Below are 19260 nucleotides of genomic sequence, written 5' to 3'. Positions count from 1 at the left end.
CAGTTTGCTAGCATTTTATTGAGGATTTTTGCATCTATATTCATAACAGATATTGGTCTGTAATTTTCTATTATTGTGGTGTCTTTGTTTGGCTTAGGTATCAGGATAATGCTGGCCTCATAGAATGAGTTAGAAAGTGTTTTCTGCTCTTCTATTTTTTGGAAAAGTTTGAGAAGGATTGGTGTTAATTCTTTAACTGTTTGGTAGAATTCACCAGAGAAGCTGTCTGGTCCTGGACTTTTCTTTTATGAGAGGATTTTGATTACTGTTTCAGTCTCTTTAGTTGTTATAGGTCTGTTGACATTTCTATTTCTTCTTGAGTCAGTTTGGTAATTTGTATGTTTATAAGAATTTACCCATTTCATCTATGTTATCTGATATTTTTTTAATTGAAGTGTAGTTGACTTACAGTATTGTGTTAATTACTGCTGTACAGCAAAGTGCTTCAGTTATATATATATACATTCCTTTTAATACTCTTTTCCATGACGGTTTATCATAGGATATTGAATATAGTTCTCTGTGCTCTACAGTAGGACCTGCTGTTTATCCATTCTATATATAAAAGCTTATATCTGCTAACCCCAGCCTCTCACTCCATCCCTTCCCCAGTCCTGTCCCCCTTGGCAACCTGTTGGTGTACAGTTGTTCAGTGTATTCTCTGATAATCCTTTTTATTTCTATAAGATTGGTAGTAATGTCCCCACTTTTATATCTGATTTTCTTTATTTGTGTCTTCGCTCTTTTTTTCTTATTCTGTCTAATTAAAGGTTTGTCAATTTTGTTGATCTTTTCAAAGAATCAACTTTTGGTTTCATTAATTCTGTTGTTTTTCTATTCTCCAATTCATTTATCTCCACTCTTATTTTTATTATTTCCTGCCTTCTGCTAGCTCTGTGTTTAGTTCTTCTTTTCTAGTTCCTTAAGCTGTAAATTTAGGTTATAAGCATTTCGATTTGAATGCTTTCTTATTTTTTATGTACAGACTGTTACAACTTTAAATTTACCTGTGACCAGTGCTTTCACTGCATCTCATCAGTTCTGGTATGTTTATTTTCATTTTCACTCTTCAGGGAGATAGAAAATTTCCCTAGTGATTTCTTCTTTGTTCCACTGGTTGTTTAAAAGTATGTTTTTTAGGGACTTCCCTGGTGGTCCAGTGGCTAAGACTCCATGCTCCCAGTGCAGGGGGCCCAGGTTCGATCCTTGGTTGGGGAACTAGATCCCACATGCTGCAACTAAAGGTTCACATGCTGCAGCTAAAGGTCCCAAATGCCGCAACTAAAGAAAAAAGGATCCCGCATGCCACAACAAAGATCCTGCATGCCACAACTAAGACCCGGCACAGCCAAGTAAAAGTATGTTGTTTAATTTCTACATACTTAAAATTTTTCTGGTATTCCTTTATATTGACTTCTAGCTTCTTTCTGTTGTCATCAGAAAAAATCCTTCATATTACTTCAGTCTTTTAAAATTTATTAGGATTTGTTTTGTGGCCTAAAATATGGTCTATCCTGAAGAATGTTTCATGTGTACTTGAGAAGAATGTGTATTCTGTTGTTGTTGAGTAGGCTGTTCTTTATGTCTCTTAGGTCTAGTTGGTTTATAGTGTTGTTTAAGTCCTCTGTTTCCTTGTTGATCTTCTTTCTACGTGTCCTTTCCAGTATTTAAAGTGAGGTATTAAGGTCTTTAATTATTATTATAGAACTGTTTATTTCTCCCCTCAATTCTGTCAGTATATGCATCATATATTTTGAGACTCTGTTGTTTGGTGCATATATATTTGAAATTGTCATATCTTTTTGATAAATTGACTCTTTTATCAATATATAATGACCTTTTTTGTCTCCTGTAACGGTTTTTGACTTACAGTGAATTTTGTCTGATATTAGCATAGCCATCTCTATACTCTTTTGGTTACTATTTGTGTGCAGTATCTTTTTCCATCCTTTGATGGATACCTTTCTGTGTCTTTGGCTCTAAAATGTATCTCTTGTAGATAACATATTGTTGGATCTTGGGTTTTTTTTTTAAAAAAAAACATTTATTTATTTATTTATTTTTCTCTGTGTTGGATCTTCGTTGCTGTGTCTGGGCTTTTCTCTTGTGGTGAGGGGGGGCTACTCTTCAGTGCGGTGCACAGGCTTCTCATTGCGGTGTCTTCTCTTGTTGCGGAGCATGGGCTCTGGGCACGCGGGCTTCAGTAGTTGAGGCTCGCAGGCTCTAGAGCGCAGGCTCAGTAGTTGTGGCACACAGGCTTAGTTGCTCCGCGGCTTGTGGGATCTTCCTGGGCCAAGGCTCGAACCCGTGTCTCCTGCATTGGCAGGCGGATTCTTAACCAATGCGCCACCAGGGACGTCCCAGATCTTGTTTCCTTAATCCATTCTGCCACTCTCTGTTGTTTAATTGGTGAGTTTAATCCAGTTACATTTAAAGTGATTTTACTGTTAGGCAAGGATTTATGCCATTTTGCTCTTTGTTTTCTACATGTCTTATGTCTTTTTCGGACCCCAGTTCCTCCAATACTGCCATCTTTTGTGTGTGTGTGTTTTGTTTTGTTTTTTACACTAGTGTATGTACTTTTTTGATGCTCTCCTCATTTCCTTTTCTGTATATTTTAGTTATTTTCCTAATCGTTACCATGGGGACCATAGGTAACATTCATAAATTTTTAACAGTGTAATTTATTTGATCCCAGCTTAGCTTTAGTAGTATACAAAATCTCTGCTCCTATGCAGCTCTGGCCTACCCCCTTTTATGTTGTTACGGTCTCACATTATATCTTTATATATTGTGTGACCACTAATACATATTTGTAATCTTTTCATGCATTTCTCTTTTAAATCATATTGGAAGCAAAAAGAAAAGTTACAAATCAAAGATACAGTAATACTGGATTTTATGTTAACCTATGTAGTTACCTTTATTGGAGTTTTTTTTTTTTCTTTTTTGGCTTCAAGTTACTGTCTAGGGTCTTTTTATTTAACCTGAAAAACTCTTAAGGGAGTTCTTTTAGGACAGGTCTACTTGCAGTGAACTCCCTTTGCTTTTTGCAGGAAATGGAGTTCTTGGTTAATAGTCTTTTTTCTGTCAGAACTTTAATTGTGTATTTATTTATTTTGGCTGTGCCACACGGCATGCAGGATCTTAGTTCCCTGATCAGGGATGGAACCTGTGCCCCCTGCAGTGGAAGTGTGGAATCTTAACCACTGGACCATCAGGGAAGCCCCCTCAGCACTTTAAATGTGTCATCCCACTGCCTTCTGGTCTCTGGTTCTGATGAGAAATTGACTGTTAATCTTATTGAGGACCCTTACATGTGATGCATCATTTTGCTTTTGCTGCTTTCAAGATTCTCTCTTTGGCTTTTGACAGTGTGATTATAATGTGTTTCAGTATGAGTCTCTTTGAGTTTATCCTACTTGGAGGTCACTGAGCTTCTTGGATGTTTACAAGCTTACCTTGGAGATAATTGTGGATTCAGTTCCACACCACCACAATAAAGCAGATAAAGGTAGTCACATGAATTTTCTGGTTTCTCAGTGCATATAAAAGTTATGTTTACACTATTCTGTAGTCTACTGAGTGTGCAATAGCATTATGTCAAAAAAACAATGTATATACCTTAATTTAAAAAACTTTATTGCTAAAATATGCTCACCATCATCTGAGCCTTTATCACATTATAATCTTTTTTCAGTGAGATCACTGATCACAGATCACCATAACAAGTATGATAATAATGCAAACGTTTGAAATATTGTGAGAATTACCAAAACTTGACACAGAGACAGGGTTGCCACATACCTTCAATTTGTAAAAAATGCAGTATTCTGCAAAGTGCAATAAAGTGAAGTGCAATAAATAAAATGAGGTATGCCTGTAGATTCATATATTTCATCAAATTTGGGAAGTTTACAGCTTTTATTTCTTCAAATATTTCTGTTTCTTTCCGTCTCTCCTTTCCCCCTGGGAGTCTATCATGCATATGTTGGTATGCTTGACAATGTCTCACAGGCTTCTTAGGCTCTGTACTTTTTCTACATTCTTTTTTTCTGTCTGCTCCTTAGACTGGAAATTTCAGTTATCCTATCTTCAGGTTCACGGATTCTTTCTTTTGCCTGAACCCCTTTAGTGAATTTATCATTTCAGCTATTATATTTTTCAGCTCCAGATTTCTATTTGGTTCTTTTAAATAATTTCTATGTCTTTATTAACATTTTCTTTTTGGTGAGACATTGTTCTTCTGGATTTTTTTTAGTTCTTTGTCCCTGGTTTCCTTTAGCTCTTTGAGCGTATTTAAGGCAGTTGACTGCTACCCCACTTCTCCTCCTACCCCAGGGTTTACTGTTGATTGTTGAGAGCTGCAGTTGTTTGTTTAGTGCCTTTTCCAAACTATTTTTGCAGATACTATTTCTTGTCATGTGTTGTTATTGAAATTTCTGTTCTATTAAATTTACTTAAACAACGGGAGCCAAAAAGAAGAAAAAGGTAATAATAAGTAAACTAAAACAAAAACAAAAAACCCTTTCTTGGTCTTTGCAGATTGGCTTTGAGCAGGGGGCATTCCTTCAGTGGTAAGCCAGGCCACCTGTAACTGTGTCTTAGACTTCACCTCTTTCTTGGACAGAGCTCAAAGATCAGCCAGAGGTACAAGCTTAGGGTTCTCTCAGTTCTTTTCTGAGTATGCATCTAGCCCTGGGAATGCTCAGTGCACTTGGGGTTCCCCAGTACATGTGATAGCCCCTTAAAGCCCTTACTCCTCCAAGGATCTTCCTCTCAGCCTCCTTCTTCTAGACCTTTGGGTCTGTCTGTTGCATACTCCACCCACCATCCTTTGCACCAGGTAACTACAGGTAACATGTCTTTAGATGCTTTCATCAGATGGCACCTGGAAAGCCACTGCAGCCTTGGGTGGGCAAACAAGGGTCAGCCTGCACCAGTCCTTAGGGGATTACCAGACAGGTTAGAATACACAGCCACAAGTTGAAAACAAGGTTCAGCAAACCACACCAGGAACACAGATTACCATCTCCACAGCCTCTGTTGAACTAAGGGATGGATTTGTTGGTAGGTAAGGAAAAATGCTTTCTTAATAAAATGTAGCAGCCTCTTTCTTCAGTAAGTGCCCCCCGTGATTATTCTTAGTTTTTTATTAGATTCCAGAGTTTTAAAAAGTTAATTCTGTCAGTTTCTGCCAGCTTAATGTTTGCTTTAGTGAAAGGACTGATTCTAAATCTCCCTGTCCTGCCATATCTGTGATGTCAAACCCCAATGTTTTTTGTTTGTTTTAAGCAGCTTAAAACAACAAAAATTTATTATCCCACACAGTTTTTGAGGTCAGGAATCAGGTTGCATCTTAGCTCAGTGGTCCTGGCTCAAGGTCCCTCACAAATTTGCGTTCAAACTAGTTGGTCAGGACTGCAGTCATCTCAAGGCTCAACTGGGGCTGGATAATTCACTTCCAAACTCAGTCACATGGTTGTCAGCAGTCCTCACTGCTCCCTGGCTGTTGGCAGGAGGTTCAGTTCCTCACCTCATGGGCCCCTCCATAGTGCTGTTCACAGCATGGCAGCTGGCTTCCCCTGGAGCGAAGGTCCATGAGAGAAAAACACCTCCCCATTGTTTCAATTGCTTTATCTTTTTTTTTTTTTTTTAAGGAGTTCTGCTTTATTTTTAATACATTTTTTGTTTTTTAAAATTTATTTTATTTTTGGCTGTGTTGGGTCTTCGTTGCTGCATGCAGGCTTTCTCTAGTTGTGGCGAGCGGGGGCTACTCTTTGTTGCGGTGCACGGGCTTCTCATTGCGGTGGCTTCTCTTGTTGTGGAGCATGGGCTCTAGAAACGCGGGCTTCAGAAGTTGTGGCACGCGGACTCCATAGTTGTGGCTCGCGGGCTCTAGAGCACAGGTTCAGTAGTTGTGGCGGACAGGCTTAGTTGCTCCACGGCATGTGGGATCTTCCCGGACCAGGGCTCGAACCTGTGTCCCCTGCCTTGGCAGGTGGATTCTTAACCAATGCTCCAGCAGTGATTGCTTTATCTTTATTTTCTTGGATGCTTTTGGTATTCTTTATCCAACCTTGAGATAATTGTACTCTTCTTGCATGAGGGAAAATTTGAACCCTGGATAATTCCTTAGTGAAGAGGAATTGGTTTGATCTTCCCTGGAGGCATTACCACTACCTGCTTATTCAGCCCTAGAGATGGAAGTAAGAGACCCCCAGGGACATCACACAGCCTTGGAATGGAGCGGCAAACCCTTATAGTTGACCTTCTCTTTTCCTCCCCCTTCAGACTCCTGTTCTTACAATTCACGGAGCTATGAAATAAGCTTCCTGGATACCCAGGACCTTAAAAATGTCACTATAAACTACTTTCCCATTGTGTTCCTTTGTAGGTGTGTTTGGTGGTTTGTTTTATGGGGGAAATGTGTCCTTTTTGGTTAATAAAAGAAAGCGTGAGTGGGAGAGAGAGGAAGCAAGTGGTTCTTCTGGCAGGTCATACTCCCCACTCGGAAGATAAACGTCTCTTTACAGCATACCTGCTCTACGGTGAGGCCCTGTGCTGGGCACAAAGGGGTGCAAAAGTGTGTAGAACAATCCTGCTCTCAAGTAGCTTATATAGTCTAGAGGTGGAAATATCGTAGGACCCTGATGAGAAAAAAAAAAACAAGGTAGCATTTATGCCCCAGAACAGTGGTTGCCACAGTATTGATAAGACAGATACTTAACACTTTCCTAGAGTAATAATATGAGAAGCAGAAGGAAAATATGGACGTGGCCAAGAAATAAAGTGAAAAATCTTTGTGATTATGTTAGTTTTTCAGATCTAGTAAAATATTTCACAACATAATGATTTCTGAGAACTTTTGATATCCTGTTTGTAGAACCAGTCTTTCATTTGGCTCCTACTCATCAATAATCAGACAGTTTCACTCTCATTTATTTAATTACTTGTTGCCATACAAAAGACCATTTGCATCTGCATTGTGTTTTTTTTTAATAGATCTTTATTGGAGTATAATTGCTTCACAATACTATGTTAGTTTCTGTTGTACAACAAAGTGAGTCAGCCATATGCATACATGTGTCCCCATATCCCCTCCCTCTTGAGCCTCCCTCCCACCCTCCCTGTCCCACCCCTCTAGGTCAACGCAAAGCACCGAGCCGATCTCCCTGTGCTATGCTGCTGCTTCCCACCAGCCAACTGTTTTACATTTGGTAGTGTATATATGTCGATGCTACTCCCACTTCGCCCCAGCTTCACCCTCCCACCTCATGTCATCAGGTCCATTCTCTATGTCTGCCTCTTTATTTCTGCCTTGCAACTAGGTTCATCAGTACCTTTTTTTTTTTTTTAGATTCCATATATATGTGTTAAATATGGTATTTGTTTTTCTCTTTCTACTTACTTCACTCTGTATGACAGACTCTCAGACTCTAGGTCCATCCACGTCACTACAGATAACTCAATTTTGTTTCTTTTTGTGGCTGAGTAATATTCCATTGTATATATGTGCCACATCTTCTTTATCTGTTCATCTGTTGATGGACATTTAGGTTGCTTCCATGTCCTGGCTATTGTAAATTAGTGCTGCAGTGAACATTGTGGTGCATGTTTCTTTTTGAATTATGGTTTTCTCAGGGTATATGCCCAGTAGTGGGATTGCTGGGTCATATGGTAGTTCTATTTTTAGCTTTTAAGGAACTTCCATACTGTTTTCTATAGTGGTTGTATCAATTTTCATTCCCACCAACAGTGTAGGAGGGTTCCCTTTTCACCACACCGTTTCCAGCATTTATTGTTTGTAGACTTTTTGATAATGGCCATTCTGACAGCATGAAGTGATACCTCATTGTAGTTTTGATTTGCATTTCTCTAATAATTAGTGATGTTGAGCATCTTTTCATGTGCCTCTTCGCCATCTGTATGTCTTCCTCGGTGAAATGTCTGTTTAGGTCTTCTGCCCGTTTTTGAAGTGGATTGTTTGCTTTTTTAATATTGAGCTCCATGAGCTGTTTGTATATTTTGGAGATTAATCCTTTGTTATTCCATTTGAAAATATTTTCTCCCATTCTGAGGGTTGTCTTTTTGTCTTGTTTATGGTTTCCTTTGCTGTGCAAAAGCTTTTAAGTCCCATTTGTTTACTTCTGTTACTCTAGGAGGTGGGTCAAAAAAGATCTTACTGTGGTTTATGTCAAAGAGTGTTCTTCCTATGTTTTCCTCTAAAAGTTTTATAGTGTCTGGTCTTACATTTAGGTCTTTAATCCATTTGGACTTTATTTTTGTGTTTGGTGTTAGGTAGTGTTCTAATTTCATTCTTTCACATGTAGCTGTCCAGTTTTCCCAGCACCACTTATTGAAGAGGCTGTCTTTTCTCCACTGTATGTTCTTGCCTCCTTTGTCGTAAATTAGGTGCCCATATGTGCATGGGTTTATCTCTGGGTATTCTATCCTGTATCATTGATCTATATTTCTGTTTTTGTGCCAGTACCATACTGTCTTGATTACTGTAGCTTTGTGGTATAGTTTGAAGTCGGGGCGCCTGATTCCTCCAACTCCACTTTTCTTTTTCAAGATTGCTTTGGCTATTTGGGGTCTTTTGTGTTTCCATATGAATTGTAAGATTTCTTGTTTTAATTCTGTGAAGAATGCCTTTGGTAGTTTGATAGGGATTGCATTGAATCTGTAGATTGCTTTGGGTAGTATAGTCATTTTCACAACATTGATTCTTCCAATCCAAGAACATGGTATATTTCTCCACGTGTTTATGTCATCTTTGATTTCTTTCATCAGTGTTTTATAGTTCTGCAAATACAAGTCTTTCTCCTCCTTAGGCAGGTTTATTCCTAGGTATTTTATTCTTTTTGTTAAATGGGAGTGGTAAATGGCAGTGGTAAATGGGAGTGTTTTCTTAATTTCTCTTTCACATTTTTCATTGGTGTATAGGAATGCCAGAGATTTCTGTGCATTAATTTTGTATCCTGAAACCTTACCAAATTCATTGATTAGTTCTAGTAGTTTTCTGGTGGCATCTTTAGGATTCTCTACGTATAGTATCATGTATCTGCAAACAGTGACAGTTTTACTTCTTCTTTTCTAATTTGTATTCCTTTATTTCTTTTTCTTCTCTGATTGCTGTGGCTAGAACTTACAAAACTATGTTGAATAAGAGTGATGAGAGTGATCAGACATCCTTGTCTTGTTCCTGATCTTAGTGGAAATGCTCTCACTTTTTCACCATTGAGTCTGATGCTTGCTGTGGGTTTGTCATATATGGCCTTTATTATGTTGAGGTAGCTTCCCTCTATGCCCATTTTCTGGAGAGTTTTTATCGTAAATGGGTATTGAATTTTGTCAAAAGCTTTTTCTGCATCTGTTGAGATGATCATATGGTTTTTATTCCTTAATTTGTTAATGTGGTGTATCACATTGATTGATTTGCATATATTGAAGAATCCTTGCATCCCTGGGATAAATCCCACTTGATCATGGTGTATGATCCTTCTAATGATTGCTAATATTGTATTCAGAATTTTTGCATCTATGTTCATCAGTGATACTGGTCTGTAATTTTCTTTTTTTGTGATATCTTTTTCTGGTTTTGGTATCAGGGTGATGGTGGCTTCATAGGATGAATTTGGGAGTATTTCTCCCTCTGCAGTTTTTTGGAAGAGTTTGAGAAGGATCAGTGTTAGCTCATCTCTTAATGTTTCATAGAATTCACCTGTGAAGCCATCTGGTCCTGGATTTTGTTTGTTGGAAGATTTTTAATTATGGTTTCAATTTCATTACTTGTGATTGATTTGTTTATATTTTCTAATTCTTCCTGGTTCAGTCTTGGAAAATTGTACCTTTCCAAGAATTTGTCCATTTCTCCATGGTTGTCCATTTTATTGGCATATAGTTGTTTGTAGTAGTCTCTTATAATCCTTTTCTGCATGGTTTTTAATTTTGAAAATGTAAATTAGATTTATGTTTATAGTTTTATATCCACCGTTCTAATATCATTTCAGTATTTACAGAGGGTTTCATAAAATGAATTAGCCATTGGGTCAAGATAAGAATAGTAATGCAAACCCAGTCTACTAGTTTGCAGGCTGCCATTTGTGTCTGAAGATGGTAATGCTACTGGTGTTTCTTTTTTTTGAATGGATGCATCTGGAAGATGAGGTTGGCTGTAATCAGGATGGCAGCCTTTTACAAGATGGCCTTTCCTTGGCAATTGCATCTCTCCTCTAATGGATGGTATAGGCAGGTTTTAAATATCCCAAGTAAGGATAGTTCTGCAACCTCTCTTAGATTGTGATTGGAATTGTTCTGAAATAGAAAAGTGTATATGTAAGATTTTGGGGGACATCATTCAGATCCTAAGCATGCTATGAACTAGAGCTTGACCCATATGTAACAAGAATGGACTTACTTCTGGGAAACTACCCCTGCATCCTAAAGTACATTGAAATAGACTATTGTATTTATAGATTAATAGCTTTTCTAGTTATGAAGTTTAATCATTTCAACTGGGGCCTTCCATTTTACTTTTTCCCCCTTCTAAAGTGAAGTCCATATTATCTCCTTTATTAATATGTTTCCAATTTGAGTATGTTTTTTTCTTTCTTGTTGGCAACAGTCAAACTATGTTTGCTTTTATTCTTTTAATAAAGAAGTGAATTCTGAAGTTTCATTTAATTTTCTTGCTCTAGACAATTAAGTCCCACACAGAAACAGATGAGAAACAAACGGAGAGCCACACCGTCACTCCACCTACTGCACCCAAACCAAAACGGGAGGAGAACCCTCAGGTAGGCCCAGCCCTCCAAGGCATGGCTCAGTCTATGTGATGTGACTTATTCACATGCATCATGAGGGACACTTGCTCTCTGAATCACTTGATATCCTTGTCTTGTGCTTTCTCACTATTCAGTAATGTTATTGCCAAATCAGGTTGGCCTGGGACAGATTAAGAGTGTGGTCTTGATTCATGAGCTGGCAAACAGGCCTTTCATACGTATGTCACACATTAGACTTGTGTGATTCATGACCATTGCCCCAGGTATCCCACTGCATTCCTAATGATCATTATGTTTTCTTTGTCTCAGCCAACATTTATAAGATGTCCAGTTCATTCAGTTAAGGTCTATCTGTGTTATTGATTACAGTTGTTACCTGTGCATTTTTGTTATTACTATTGTACTGCATTAGATCCCCAAATCCCAGATGAATCAGTAGCTCAAAAGTAGTTCATTGAAGCATAAAAGTAGGGATGAAAATACTAGCATCTGTACTACAACTTAGGATAGAATTATAAACTTAAATAGCAAACAAAACTGTGGTACAAATATAGAATGTGAATTTGTATGTCCTTAGGCAAGAGATGTTTTTAGTTTGATACTTTTGTACAAGCAGCTATAAAAGAAAAATGTGGACAGGTAATATGATGATGAATATATGATAGTTGGATTTTATTAGACCAGCAATCCATTTCCTTCTATCCTCAGTGCATTCTTTGTAATGAAACCATGTCAAATAGTGGCATAAAGCCATCAAAGCTTCATGTCATTTTTTTGAAGCAGTGATTTATTAAGCCAGTTCAGGTTTTTCTAAAGGAAGTACAAATTATAATACTTTCTGATATGAAATGAATTAAATTTTAATTTGTCTTTAAAGAAGAGACCAAAACTTGAACCTAAAAGAAGTACTAGTCATGCATATTGCTGAGAAACTTATAAAATAATCTGCAAAATTCATGACAAGTATTAGGCTTGGAGTGGGAAAAACAGAGCAGGCTATTAGCAAAATTTCCTTATCAAAAGAAACTAAAAGAGGGCTTCCCTGGTGGCGCAATGGTTAAGAATCCGCCTGCCAATGCAGGGCACACGGGTTCAAGCCCTGGTCCGGGGAGATCCCACATGCTGTGGAGCAACTAAGCCTGTGTGCCACAGCTACTGAGCCTGTGCTCTAGAGCCTGCGAGCCACAACTGCTGAGCCCACGTGCCACAACTACTGAAGCCCATGCACCTAGAGCCCGTGCTCCTCAACAAGAGAAGCCACTGCAATGAGAATCCCGTGCACTGCAGTAAAGAGTAGCCCCTGCTCGCCGCACCTACAGAAAGCCCGCTCACAGCAGCAAAGACCCAATGCAGCCAAAAATAAATAAATAAATTTATTTTAAAAAACCAAGAAACTAAAGGGTATCTTATGTCAGTGGCACAGTGTGGGCAAGCAAGTAGCATCATGTGGAATAAGACGTATTTCTCATTGGACACAATCACTGCCGTAAAGGGAATAAATTATTTATTGGCATGTGTGTGATACATAGATAAGGCAAAAGTTCTTGACAGCTTTTTATTCTATTTATCACTGAAACTCTGTTCTACAGAAGAGATTTTTTTCCATTTAATAATTCTTTTATGAGCTTGATCTAGACTGGCAAAGATGAGTTGGGTGTGAGTGGCCAAGAAGGATGCTGTTACTTGATTAAAAGAAGGTGCTTCTAAACGTCAGTTCACACACTGCTTTATTGACAGAGAGCAGTTGGTAGACAGCCTTCTAATCTTAAGTTTTGAAGGCATAGTGAAAATTAGGAAGGTAGTTAATTGGCAACCACAAAATTATGCAATGTAGAAAGTAGGCAGCACGTCCAAGACTGCTTTTTGTTACTGAAGTAGTCTGGCTGTCAGGAGGATAGGTGCCCACCCTAGTTTCTGAAAAAGAAATAAAATTAAAACATTTCTTCAGGACTCTGCGGATACCAGTAAAGGACATTTCTGTGTTCTCAAGTGGCTTGTTCAAGGTTATCTTTATAAAACACTCAGTACCTCGAATAGCTTGAACCTATCACTTCAGGCCAGAATATCATGATATTTAAAGTTGAGGGTAAAATGTCAGGATTTTCAAAGACCAAATTGTGGTATAACTAATTCTGCAGGATTATGTCTCCTAACAACTAATGATGTTCCTTATTCATCACTGAGAGAAATGGATGATACATTATTTGGCATATTTAGCAGCTGCATGCAGTGGTACAGCAGAAAATAAAGGCATGCTTTCCAGACCACATGCAACCAAAGAGCAAAATAGTAATCAGTCTGTTGCTCTCTCCATTTTTAAGCATCTAACGTTCCAGCTTTGGAGTACAGTGTTCTGATCAGTCTAGCTTCTGATGGAGCCCTGAGAGTGGTGGTCAGAGAGAAAGCACTCTATAATTTGTAGGTCCATGGTTGATTGAAAAATCATAGTATTAAGCAGAACCACCTGCTGTCATTCCTAAAACTCATTTAGCTTTGAGTTATTGTCCAATCAGTGGTAGTAAAAATATAAGAACCCCTGACCTGGTATGGCAAATGAAGTACTTAGAATTTGGAGCTTGTTGTATGGGAGGCTGTTTGTACCCTCTGTGTGTTTCTTCAGTTTGAAGTCCTCTTCCCTCTTTGAGAATTTTTCTGGAAAAAACTTAGGTCATTCAAGATACTGATTTCTGCCATTGAGAAAGTGGAAGATAGAGGCCCCAGTCCTTCTCTTTTGATCCCTGTAAGATCAGAAAGCTTCCAGAGTGGCTCCATAGCTGCTAAGAGTGGAGGGTGCCCACTCCTTGTTCACCTGAACCCAGCTTCCTTTCAGCCACCAGCCATTGAGCTGGCTTTCCCTAGGAGTCTAACTAGGAACATGCAGCTGACTTTGTGAGAACCCACACTGAAGTATATTCTTCTTTTGTTTCTCTGGCACAGAAACTTGCCTTCATGGTGTCTCTAGGGTTGGTAACACATGACCATCTAGAAGGTAAGAGAAGATATTCATGGCGCTACCTTGCTTCTGGCCCAGAGCTTTGTTCTTGAAAATGGTGTTTGATTTATTGTTAGAATTGAAAATTGGAACACAAACAGAGTATGATTCAACCAGTATGGACTCTTTTTTTGGAGTAAACTTACATTCCTTCTATCTAATGTTCAGCCCCTCTCCTTCCTATCATTATTTATCCACACTACTGTCCTGGGGAAACTCCCTAGTGGCCTGGATTAAGGTGACTTCTGTTCACTTAGAGAAACTTTTTTTTTTTCCTGGCAGCATAAAGTAGCAAATGCCTCTCTGACAAGTCTTTGTCTGTATTTTTCAGTCACTCTAGATTATTGGAATCTTAAGAATAGTTGCAAAGCTGTTCCTGTTCTAGTGATTTAATTCAAGAATGGTGAACTATGATTACTCAATCTAGGTCTGTGGATAAAGTTCATCCACACCTATATTACAGTGATCTAAAAATAAATCAGGACACTTTTACAAGTGTTGTCTACTGTTAAGCTCTCAATCACAAGAGAGCCACACTGTAGGAGGGCATGGCCTTGCTTTTCAAGAGGGGAGAGTGGATGGTCCTACATATTTGCTCCCAGCAGCATGCTTCCCTTTGCTGAGGCTGCAGTGAAACCAAGAGACTTACTCTCATTTCTGACTTGTCATGGGAAAACCAATACGTGAACAATGAAGTTAAGTTTGGGGGGTTCTCCATACCTTTCTTCTAATCCAGACCTTTTGCTTTCCCAAGAAATCCAAAGCAAGCGGCAAGAACGAAAAAGAAGAACAACAGCAAATCCAGTGTACAGTGGCGCGGTCTTTGAGCCTGAGGTATTCCTGGCCAGCACTTGGCCATTCCCTCACGTTTTCAGTTTTATTTACGACTTGTTCAGCACCTCCCATCTGAAAAACCTGCTTAAGAGCAGTACCCTGATTGCACTTGGCCAGCTTTGTAAAATGATGGATTTTTCTCTGGCTGATAATAACATTATTTCATTTTTATTATTCACTATTTTCCCCTTAGTTTTTTCCTGAAGTTTAAGTAGTTACAAACCTACATTAAAAATTTAACTCATCCTGTCATCTGAACACAACTTTCTTCTGAAGCAGAGACATACCTCTCTGGAATATTCTTTCAGAGCCAAGTACATATGATAAAGCCAGTTATCCCTGAGACCTTTGGGTGACTAGCACTAACTAGTTGGCCTGTTGACGGGCATGCTGTGCTTGGTCTTTGGCTTGTACCGGTGTTAGTAGTAACCATGCTATTCAACCAGTCACCTTTCTTTCTTCAATCCCGAAAGCGCAAGAAGAGTGCAGTCACGTACCTGAACAGTACAATGCATCCTGGGACCCGGAAGAGAGGTGAGTACCTTTTTTGTATCTCTCCCTTGCTGTTGCTTTTGCTTTCTGTGTTGTGTTTCTTTCCCCTCCCTCCTCCCGTTGTCCTAGAGCCTAACTCCTGTATCCCTTGAATATAGTTTTGTTGTTGTTCTCTGAGAATGGGGGGAAAAGAGAGTGAGATTTCTTATTAGAGTTCTGTATACTGAATGAAAAGCTCCCCTTCCTGGGATTCTGGCAAAGCTGGCTGAGGGGAATGGCTTATTGCAGGGTTTCTGCCCCAGGCCCCTGAGGCTGTTGATGAATGAACAGAACACCCTGTAAAAGGGAGCATTTTAGCATCATTGAGCACAACAGAGCCCTGGTGTTGCCAAGGTGTTCTTAGTAGTGTCTAAGTTGTCCTGATGCCAGTGAGGACAGAGCACGACTCTTAAGCTTCTGTGAGCTGCAGACTTTCCAGGAAGGAGAGAGGTAGCCACACTGAGAATTTTGAATCTATGAGAAGAGAGCACCTGCAACTAAAGAAGAAAACATCACTGTCAAAACACGCTTCCCAAAGCAGAAATTCCTAAAGAGCTCCATCCCCCAATTTCAGACCTTCCAGGGTGGGCATTCCACCTCACTCTCAGGGCAGCAGCTGTCTTCACCGTGCAGGTCTAAATAGGTCTTAATAGCTCAGAGTTTGAGCTTATAAACAAGGCTCTGAAATGGTTCTTTGATGTCAGTAATACATCCCAAGGTCCTTTTCTCCACATGATAATGTGTCCTTGAATTACAGTTCCAGGCTAGAAAGGTTGCAGAGTGAGTGGGGTAGCATGCTAATTTTTGTGTATGCACAGCAATCTCAGAGCCACTGGAAGCTTAGGAGGCCATCCCGACCCTTTGTCTGCCTTACGCAGGGCTACGGCTATACCTGCCGGTGGTGCAGTGGTTACCGTCTCTTCCTCTCAGAGAGATAGCACACCCACGCTAGTGTCTCATCAGCCCTTCCTTCAAGAAGCCAAAACATATGTAGATGGGAATCCCTAAGTCATTGTTTCATATTGATTCCTGGGCCACAGTAACCAGTGTCATGGGTTAGTTTTTGTTGTTTTATTTTGTTTTGGGTTGTTTCAGTGATCTCTGACACAGTTCTCAGAAAGGAGCCCCCAGCCAGAAGCCACAGTTAATTGGCCTGCTAGTGGGCAGTATCTGCTGAGAGGATAAGGGTTAAATGAGCCAGAAAGACCTTGGCATCTCTTGCCAAGGTCAGGGGATGAAAGCCTGCATTCACAATGCCTAGGACGTGCCTTCTGTGGGTAAACAAAGAGCATTTATCTTCCACTTTCCCTTCTAGCAGCACTAAATACCCTAGAAAAGACAAACCAGTACGATCTGTCTTTGTACTGCACACAGTGCCGGTTTAACACAGATAGGTAATGTTTGTGTAACATCTGACAGAATCATGACTCTTGTGCATAATTCGAATATAAATTATAACTGTTGGCAAAGTCATGATCCCACATACCATCCACCAGTGCTCGTAGGCAGTTGTGTACCTCTCCAGCTCTTTTTTGCCTATGGTGTGCTGGGCATACACTTTTGATCACTTACAGCTTAGAAGCTATGACCTTTGGCCCTTAGAAGACAAGGACCCTGACTCAGATATATCATAAGGCAAGAGAGGTTGACCTGGACTTCCCACACCCATTAGGGCCCATTTGTAGATTCTCTGTAGCCATGAGGTTTGATTCAAAATGCTTCTGCTCAAATCAGCTCTCTCTGGTAGCTGTTGCTGACGACAGGGCTTTTCCTGAGACTTTGGAACACCCCAGTTCTAAGACATGTAGTTCACTGGAATGTTTGTGATGGAAAGCAGGGAGATGATTTTTGATCAACTGGGAAGGGTGTCTGAGTCCAGACTTACTTAAATTAACTGTTAAGCCCAGAAGGTCTTTTTAGCTCTTAGGTTCCAGCTACTTCCAGAACATATGTCTTCCTAGCTCTGCCAGAAGGGGTAAGATTAGTTAACTTGAATTTTGCCTCCTCCCTTTGCCTTTCTCTACCCTCACAAGCAATGAAGTAACCAAAATGTGGGCAGGAGAGAAGAGGAAAAGCAGAGATCCTCAGCAAATCTGTTTGTGGGAACTGAGAATCATTAATATTATTATAAGAATAACGATTGCAGAAAAAACTTAGGAAACAATATGTAAAAGATATGGAAAAAGAAAATAAATTCTTAACCCTGTCCTTGGCTCCTGTTGGGCTTTGATATCTTGTTCTCCCGTTAGAAATCTCAGATTGTAATAGTTGAGGAATGTCTCCGTAATCTGCCCAAGGCGAAGACCTTTAACATAACCCAGTATCTCCTGTCATTCTCTGAGGCTCTCTTATCCTCCCTTCGACACTCATGCATTTGTTTCGAATGACATTTAAATCTTTGCTTCTTTTCCTCTCTTTGGGACTGTTGTATTAACCTTCTCTCTGCTACCTCACTTCCTTTTCCATGCTAGCCAATGAGGAACACTGGCCAAAGGTATGTAAGATCATTTTTCCCCCTTTCTTTCCCTCCCCCCTTTTTCCCTTTTGTTCCCTTCTCTCGGTCTGTAGGTCGTCCTCCAAAATACAATGCAGTGCTGGGGTTTGGAGCCCTAACCCCAACATCCCCCCCATCCAGTCATCCTGACTCCCCTGAAAATGAAAAGACAGAGACCACATTCACTTTCCCTGCACCTGTTCAGCCTGTGTCCCTGCCCAGCCCCACCTCCACAGACGTAAGTAACTTGGGAAAAGCTCACTCTCTTTCTCAGAGCTTAAATCGGGGAAGCCGTTATCATATGTTGTCTCCTTACCAGTTGCATCTCCTTGACTAACCCTGGAACAGCAGTCATCCCTGCAGGACACTGTGTGCCACGTAAGGCAGCTTTCTGCTGGGGTCGCAGGTCCTGCGGTGTCCTTGAGAATCATATCAAATACCACACTAGGAGGCTCAGTCAGGCTTTTCAGAGTCTGGAATTTATCTGCGGTGAAGGAGTTCTCAGGAAGGGGGATGGGGTGGGGAAGTCAGGTCGTATCGTTGAGAGGTATGCAGGTGTCTGTCGTCAGTTTTGGGGGGTGGGGATAATGAACAAAGGTGTACATTCCCCTAGCAGTCCCGTGTTTCCCGCTTCAAGTAAAATTCAAGACAACTTTTCCGAAAAGCAACTTTATTCATCAGAACTGGTCAGAAACAGGCTCCTGAAAAAAGCGTCAGATACTTAGTAGCCCTTCCCCCAGAGGCTGCAGGAGTGCAAACTAGTGCCCTCTTTTTAAATGAGCGCTTACAAAGCGGTGAATTCACTCAACAAATACTGAGCACTGCTCTGCTGAGCATGCACTGTTCTTGAGACGGGGGACAGAACCCGCTCCCTGCCCTCAGGGAGCTTGTATTGCACGGCCAGAGGCAGGTTATAAGCAAATGAACAGTTAAATGTCAGGGCATGAGAAGTGCTGTGAAAAAAAACTTGACACAGAATCGGGGGCATAAGGAGTTATGGCAGGAGGCTGCTGTTTTATGAAGAGGGGTAAGAGACAGCCTCTCTGGTGGGAATGGAGTATGTTGGAGTATCTGGGGCGGAAGAGCGTTTCACACAGAGGGAACAGCAGTGCAGAAGCCCAGCTCGTTGGAGGAAATGTATATGGCGTAGAGAAGAAGGGCTTAGTGGGCAGGCAGGAGCAGTGGGAGAGAAGACCTCAGAGGGCAGGGCCCGTCTTGCAGGGCCTTGTAGCTTTTACTCTGAGTGAGATGGGAGATGCTCGGGTTTTAAGTAGAGGAGTGACGTTACTTTTCACTTTTTATTTTGAAAATTTCCAAACTTACAGAAAAGTTGCAACAACAGCACAAGGAAGGAATATCTACCCTCCTCCTAGATTCACGCGATTGTTACAATTTCGCCGCATATGCTACTTCCCACCACCACACACTTGTTTTGCTGATCTAGTTAAGAAGTTGAAGACATGAATCTTCACCCAAAATACTTCGGTGTATATCTCCTAAAAACAAAGATACTCTCTGACGTCGCCACAATACAGTTATCAAATTGAGGAAATTTAATATGACAAAACATTATTTTTATAGTATACAGCCCATCTTCAGATTTTTCCAATTATCTCAAT

At 40.2% G+C, this 19260-nt stretch overlaps 1 protein-coding gene across 19 annotated transcripts in view; it reads left to right on the top strand.

The window, feature by feature from the left end:
- PHF21A (PHD finger protein 21A) overlaps nucleotides 1-19260 on the top strand; it is a 191645-nt gene that overhangs the window by 158993 nt on the left and 13392 nt on the right. For 14 of the 19 annotated variants that reach the window (XM_059068419.2, XM_059068420.2, XM_059068410.2 and 11 more), the window contains 5 exons: nucleotides 10704-10802; nucleotides 13728-13779; nucleotides 14537-14616; nucleotides 15090-15150; nucleotides 17716-17879. In XM_059068419.2, the coding sequence (XP_058924402.1) occupies nucleotides 10704-10802; nucleotides 13728-13779; nucleotides 14537-14616; nucleotides 15090-15150; nucleotides 17716-17879 (456 nt within the window). Of the gene's footprint in view, nucleotides 1-10703; nucleotides 10803-13727; nucleotides 13780-14536; nucleotides 14617-15089; nucleotides 15151-17618; nucleotides 17642-17715; nucleotides 17880-19260 lie in introns of all 19 variants that reach the window. The other 5 variants (XM_067037188.1, XM_067037189.1, XM_067037187.1 and 2 more) reach the window with 1 other exon arrangement.

Source organism: Kogia breviceps, chromosome 7 (assembly GCF_026419965.1).
Source record: "Kogia breviceps isolate mKogBre1 chromosome 7, mKogBre1 haplotype 1, whole genome shotgun sequence".
Lineage (NCBI taxonomy): Eukaryota > Metazoa > Chordata > Mammalia > Artiodactyla > Physeteridae > Kogia > Kogia breviceps.
The sequence above is the reverse complement of the archived record's forward strand: the minus strand, read 5'-3'. Positions and strand labels throughout refer to the sequence as shown.